The sequence below is a fragment of the Notothenia coriiceps genome, unplaced genomic scaffold (assembly GCF_000735185.1).
Source record: "Notothenia coriiceps isolate Sejong01 unplaced genomic scaffold, NC01 NC01_scaffold00026095, whole genome shotgun sequence".
In the NCBI taxonomy this organism is placed as follows: Eukaryota; Metazoa; Chordata; class Actinopteri; order Perciformes; family Nototheniidae; genus Notothenia; species Notothenia coriiceps.
In genome coordinates, this window is record NW_011358796.1 from 436,811 (window position 1) to 443,817 (window position 7,007).

A 7,007-nucleotide genomic window follows, 5' to 3' on the forward strand; every position below is an offset into this window, starting at 1 on the left:
AAATTGTCTCTAGCAACTCTGTGTTGACAATTTTGTAATTCCAGTTACTAGGTATCAAAAAAGGTCAAACAATTTAAGTATATGCATTAAAGGTGGGGTTGGTCATTTTGGAGAAACCAGCTCGAGTGCGCTAGAATTTGAAAATGCACAGCCGGAAAAAATCTGCCACTTCCTTACAGAGCCCCTCCTCCAACACACACGAAGGCGCACATGACCAATGAGGGCACGAGATAAGTTTGTGCACAGATGGAAGCANTAGAAACTTTTATCAAGAGTCCACGAGACAAATCCATTTAAAGAGCAGCACGTAGGTTTCATTTCTTACTATATTGAAATGTGAATATATGATTTTATAGTTAATTATTTAGATTTTCCAATAACTTAAAAAAACTTGAGAAGTTGGACATATTAGGCGCGTTCACACCGGAGTAGTTTTCCCCGTACTTTTCCCATTTAGTTCCGTTAGTACCCCTTATGTCGCGTTCACACCAAAAAGAGTACTTAGTGCCGGGAACTTTTACCCCCATTTTTAGTGCCTGCTGAGAGGTGGTACTCTCCTGGGGGAAAAAAGTGCCCCAGTTCTGATTGGCTTGGCGAATTGCAAACCACGCCCCGTAAAACTCTGAAATGTTTTGTAGAGCCGCCATTTTATTATCCTCGCATTAGCATTGTTAGCATTTGCCCAGGGCAGAAATGCAGAGAGGCTAAATTATGGCAACACAAAAGAAAACATGGGAGCGGTGGAGATGAGGAGGTGTCTGCGTTCTGGCGATTTACTCGGAAGGCTTCAGTTGAAGCTGCTGGGAGTCCCAGCAGCTTCAACTGAAGCCAGTCCCCAACTCCGGGGGAGTATACGCCGTGAAGTGGCCTGCAGTAAACCCAAAGCAGAAGAAGACTAAGTGACGTCAGCTGCTGATTTGCGTAATCTTCCCTCAGGGAACTTATTCCGGTGAGAACGCGATAGGCTCTTAGTACCATGGGGGTACTAAGTGCTGGGAACTAAGTACGGCAAAGTACTTGGTGTGAACGCGGCTATGGACGTGTCTTTGGCATACCTTTAATTGGCATAATACAATTCATCAATTTATAACAACAGTGTTTTAACTTATATAATTATAAATGATCCCATTCAAATAAATGAGAAACCTACCAGCAGTAAAGTACATGTTATTTATGGAGTGACTTCCTCCGAGTATGCCTTCAAATGGCTGTTTTGGATCAATAGTAGGATGTTGACTAAGTATAGAGTTGTAATTAAATGCATTTTAAAAGACAGGTTTTAACAAATGTTTTCCTAGAGTTATGTTTAATATTCAAGATTTAAAAAAATAAAGTTGGTCATGCACTCAGAAGTTGTGTTGTCTGCTGTTTACAGTAAACAGAGCCGAGTGAATTTCAGGTCATGAGAAAAACAGTCAAAACAAAGGAGAGCTGCTGCTCAGCAAAAATTCACAGACACCACATGACTTGATGTGGGAACATAGAATCAAAGCTCAATTAAAATTATCTTAAACCTAAAGAATTTGGCTAATTTCTTTAAAAAGATCTAATCCAGTCTTGTTTTTGTACATAAAGGGTAATTCCTTTCAAGCGTTACTCACGGGTTCCAGTGCTCTTTGGAGATCCTGTAGAGGCTGGCGAACATGATGGGCAGGATGACGCTGGAGTTCTCCTCGATCAGACTCATGATGTACTCGTTGTTCCAGTAGTACAGAGCTCGCTCCGCAACCTGCCACCAAAACACAAACCTGGCTCAGTGTCTGTGGAGAATCCTGAATATCTCTCTTTTTTTACTTGTGTCCTCCCATTCATTTCCCAAATATGTTTGTTATAGACGAAAGCCTTAAAAGGTATAGGTGTTGCCCTAAGTTATGATACAGAAAATAATATGATGAAATGTATAAACTTAAAAAAGTATTTTAAAATACAAAAAAAATCAAATAGATATTAAAAAAAAGTAGAAAATGATGATATATGAGGGAATGCAAATATATAAAATAATTAAAATAATCAGTAAAGAAAAGTTAGGGCGATGCCTTTATATAATTAGGTTTTGAGGACACTTTAAAACGGTATTAAAACACTCCTAACTACTCTTACAAATCCCTAAACAGATTATGTACATGCCTGTTTCTACACTACATTGCAAGTAAAGCACATATCAGTCATTTCCATCCTAACAGTTGATCAGTGGAGGATGCTGACTGACCTGGAAGTGTGGGCTGGACACACATCTGGAGATCTGTTTGAAGAGCGGCTCCTGGATCTTCACAAACTGTGTGGGCTCGATGACGTCCAGGATCTCCTCCAGCTCTCCTAGAAACATCACCTGCACACAGCAACGGACAAAAGAAACGTTACCACACACACACACACAGAGAGAAACACACCATTCAAAGTGAAACCAAGTTAAAGAGGCCTCACCTCTTTTTGACTGCAGGTTTTTGGCCAGAACTTCAGTAAGCCTCTGATGACCTGAGGATGATGAAGAGGCTGAGTTTAGAAAAGCTTTTATTTCTACAATAATTGTTTTACTTTCATTGAACTTCTCCTTTCCCCCCCAATGAGGCGCTGTCTGCCCCATTTCTGATCAACCTCAATTACCAGCTGTAATGCTAAAATCTACCATGGCAGTTATTGAGTAATTGATTGTATTAACCTTTAATTGACAAAGACACAAAATAAATAATGGAGACTTATTAAAACACAGTTAAATAACAGTTGTTATTATCTGTTGGTGCATACTTACTGGTTCTGTTAATGTTGGGTCTTTCTCTAGGAACTGTACAATGCAATACGCCAACTACAAGGAGAGAGGAGACAACATGTGAGGACACACTTTAGCCTTTAGCTTAGCATACAACAGTACTAGTCACTGAGTAACGAAATCTCGTACAAAGCACAACACATAATGAAAACTCCTGCACAAGCTCAAATACAAAGACGCATGAAAACAGTTTGAATAATTCTAAAAGCCATATTATTTTGAAAACGGATAGAAATTGTTAAATTTTTTAGCATATGGTCAAAAGATACTCTGCTTGGAGGCAAAAGTTATGTTCAATTAGGAAAGTTAATTCATTTAAAAGATAAATTAACTTTAAAGGTAGGGTACGTAAGAACGGAGAAACCAGCTCGAGTGCGCTAGAGTTTGAAAGTACGCAGCCGAAAAAAATCTGCCCCTTCCTTCAGACTTCCTTACAGAGCACCTCCTCCAACACACACGAACACGCACATGACCAATGAGGGCACGAGATAAGTTTGTGCACAGATGGAAGGCTGACAGGCAGGTAGGCCATCCAGTTATTTTAGCCGGGCCGGCTCAGATGATTGGTCGTGCTTTTTACAGTACTACGGCTTCCACATGTATTTATTGTCAAAGCATTTAATATATTCATTGCTATCCGGATGTTAAGAGCATTCCATGGAATATAACAAAAAGTGTTTCTGAAATAAATGACACCTTTAAGAAGTTATTTTTGAAAAATCAGTCTGTTGCTTTGTGGCCTATTGGTAGAGATGTGTTACCTGTGCGTGGAAAAGGGACAGACTCCTGACGGTGTGGAGGGGGATCAACACTTTGACCAGAAACTGTTTATGCTCCGCTTTCAGTGGCAGAGCGAAACCATTGATTATACTGAGGGAGAGGAGAGAAAAATAGAGAAAGAATAAACATAAATTAAACATGCACACATGAAAGAGTCTCATTGAGACGCTTTGAAAGGAAGCGGGAGATCAATGAGCAGCAGGAATAAAGGAGACTGTTTATACAGGCAGTGGAGCCTGGAGGACAAAGAAAGAGATGAAGCTCCTCAAACCTCCAGGCTCTCAGAAAAAAAAACTCTCTTTCGATATGTATGGATCAAATATGTTGTTTCCAAGGTCTTTATTCATGTTTTCAGTCAATTGATAATCAATGTATCAGCTAATCAGAGCACCTTCTTCGAGTAAAGCTTATAGCAGCAGAACTTCTAAAGGAATTAGCAATTGGTAGATTTTTTATGTGTAAATAAACTAGTTGACCAATTGTTGAGCAAATTAGCGATATTTAATTCCTTTTTTTATCAACTAATCCTGATATAAATCTGATGGTGTGTGTGTGTGTGTGTGTGTGTGTGTGTGTGTGTGTGTGTGTGTGTGCGTTTGCATGTGTGTGTGTGGTCTTTATTTTCTATGGATTAAAAACACCGTTGAGCCGAAGGGATTAATTCATTTCTTATCTACAAGTCAAACTCTGCTCCTGACTCTTCCCTGAACTTCACATCTACACTATCATTTGGCTCCATAAAAAGAGGATCAGCTTTTGAGTTCTCTTCATTTCGTATCTGCATTTTGTTATCTGGGGAGTCTCTTGAAGAAGATCAATATCCCCCTAAGCGAGTATGCTTAAATGAGACATTCTTATATCATTACAACTAAAGAAAGCAGGCGGTTATCAGAGTAGAGCTCAGTTCTGCTGGCGCTCTGAGGTCTTTGTGCTCTGTCTCAAAGCATCAGCTAACAGAGGTGTGTGTAAGTGTGTGTTTGAGGGTCGGAGGCCTCCACATACCTCCCCAGGATCTCCAGCAACTCAGCCACCCCATTGAAGTGCTCCGTCTCATAAACAAAACTGCAGCCAGAGAGGGGGGGGGGGAGGCACAGGAGAGGGGAGACAAGTGAGAGGAGATCAACTACTAAACCCAGATGACTTGTAAAGGACCACATTGAATGGAGATTATAAATGGCTGGCAGAAAAACAAACACCAGAATTATTTGACATGACTTCTGTTTAACTGTGTCGATGCTGGACACAGAAATAACTTGAAAACACACAACATTTGTCAAAATCATGTTTTCTAATATTCATAAAGTTGACAATATTGCCCAGTACACTGTGAATACTTTTTGCACCAGCTAGTGATAGAATATGTCCTCACCTTTTCTAACCTTAAATATTGTTTTTATTAATTCAGCTGCTTAGTAATCTAACAAATGTGAAAAAAATATAATACAATCTGACATTTCTGTCATTAAGCTGAGTCTTGTCTATTCCTTTTTAGCAACGATTCCTATAATTCCAGAAAGTACATGAACCCCTTGTCTGAAGAAACTTGACATATTTTTTAACTAGATATACACTTTATATACAAAAAGGGAACAGGCAAATACAAGTGGATACACGGTGCTAAGAATCCTGTGATTATTAGAGTGGAAACAACATTTAATGGATAAAAAAGGTTTAAGAAAATTTTCGACGGACTAATTACTCACCGTAGAAAAATATTATTGATCTGTTTTCGTATAAAAGCCCTCAGACCCAGGAATTTGCCGTAGATTCTATGCAAGACTGTCTTCAGGTAGTCTCTCTCCCGAGGATCCTCGCTGTCAAACAACTCCAAGAGCTGCGCGGAGAGAAGGAACGCAGACAGATAAAGAAATCATAATCCCAGAGGAAGAGAATAGAAAAAAAACGTCGAAGCAAAAGAGAGACAGAGAGGACAGCCGGGAGGGAAAAAAAACATGGAGGAAGAAACGAGTGAGACGGATGAACTGAAGACATTTTGAGCAGACGGACTCACCTGTAGGACAAACTTCTGGTCTATGTACTTTTTGGCAATGCTGGGCTGGAATTCCTGACTCTCCAAGAACCGGATGAAGAACTCGTATACCAACTAAAGAGGAGGAGAAGAAGAAAGGAATGTGGTTGATGTGAAAACAAAAGAAAAAAAAGGGCTGAAATGTCAATGGGCAACTTCTTCCATCAGCTGCTGTGTCGCTTCAATCGACTCTGAATAACACCGGAAACAAACTACAGTCACACTTCCTGCTGTACGACAAAAAGACCATGAAGAAAATACAATGAATGTCGGACATGTTCCTTTTGGAAATCCTTCAAACTAAACCTGTAAACACTGGGTCTGGACTGGGTTAAAGGGAAAGGTCAAAAAAAGGTTAGAAACGGTTTGAATCCAAGGTGGCTACAGCTCGGTAAAAGGATGTTTGTATGTGGAGAAAGAAATGTTGATAAAGTGGAAAAAAGTTACTTATGACTTTGGAAACATTTGGCGAATTAAGAAAACCACCAGGAAGGATCTCCTTGAGATTTGCATCTCATTTCTAAAGGAGTCCTGGGCAAACAATCTGTGCCTGGCTTAGCATACAGACTGGAAGCAAAAGGAATCTGTCTGTTTAAAATAGACCCCTAAATATGTCCAAAGCTCACTAATTACCACGCTGTGTCCTCATTTCCAATCAGTAAACAAACAGACATTTGGTTTTAGGGGTTAGATACATGGTAGAACATTTGTTTTGACAATACAGTTTATTTAAGTGACTTTTTGCAGAATCACAGAGTCTTTGATGTCAGCTATGGCGCGTTTCCACTGCAGCGCAGAGCTCGCTTTAAGCGTGCCGAGCCGTGCGGGGCCCGTTTTCGGTTGCGCTTCCACTTGGCCTAGTTTTGGCCCGGGGCTACTTTTTCACTTTTTTTATGGCCCGACTAAATCGTGGTTCTATCGAGGCCAACAAAGAGGGCTGAGTCGGGCTGAGTTTACTAAACTAGAGAGAGAATCGCTGTCAAGGGGGCGACAACTACAACAAGATGAACATATTTGACCGTGATTTAATTGTAATACACGTTTCAAAATGATGCCGAAGTAACAACATACTGATACCGGTTAGTAAAAACCATGAATTAATGCTTTGACAAGTCTGCAGACAGACGGCAGGAAGAAAAACCTTTTAAAATGCGTGATCTTCTTATTATAGACACATGCATCTGCCGTCTGTCTGCAGACTTGTCAAAGCATTAATTCATGGTTTTTACTANACGGACAGACGTGCAATAGATGCCGTGTGGAAATCGAAAAGATAATACATTTTACAGCGTAGGTAGACCAAATGTTTGGAAATGCATGTAAGAAGATCACGCTTTTTAAAAGGTTTTTCGCCTGCCGTCTGTCTGTAGACTTGTCAAAGTCTATTAATTCATGGTTTTTACTAACCGGTATCAGTATGTCGTTACTTCG

At 40.0% G+C, this 7,007-nt stretch overlaps 1 protein-coding gene across 1 annotated transcript in view; it reads right to left on the minus strand.

The window, feature by feature from the left end:
* Window positions 1–1,581: 1,581 nt before the first annotated feature.
* LOC104956496 (serine/threonine-protein phosphatase 2A 56 kDa regulatory subunit epsilon isoform-like) overlaps window positions 1,582–7,007 on the minus strand; it is a 15,997-nt gene continuing 10,571 nt past the window's right edge. Inside the window, 8 exon segments of the mRNA XM_010783978.1 lie at window positions 1,582–1,729; window positions 2,210–2,329; window positions 2,425–2,475; window positions 2,750–2,803; window positions 3,529–3,637; window positions 4,550–4,609; window positions 5,251–5,381; window positions 5,559–5,712. Coding sequence (XP_010782280.1) covers window positions 1,598–1,729; window positions 2,210–2,329; window positions 2,425–2,475; window positions 2,750–2,803; window positions 3,529–3,637; window positions 4,550–4,609; window positions 5,251–5,381; window positions 5,559–5,712 — 811 coding nt within the window. The 3' untranslated portion in view covers window positions 1,582–1,597.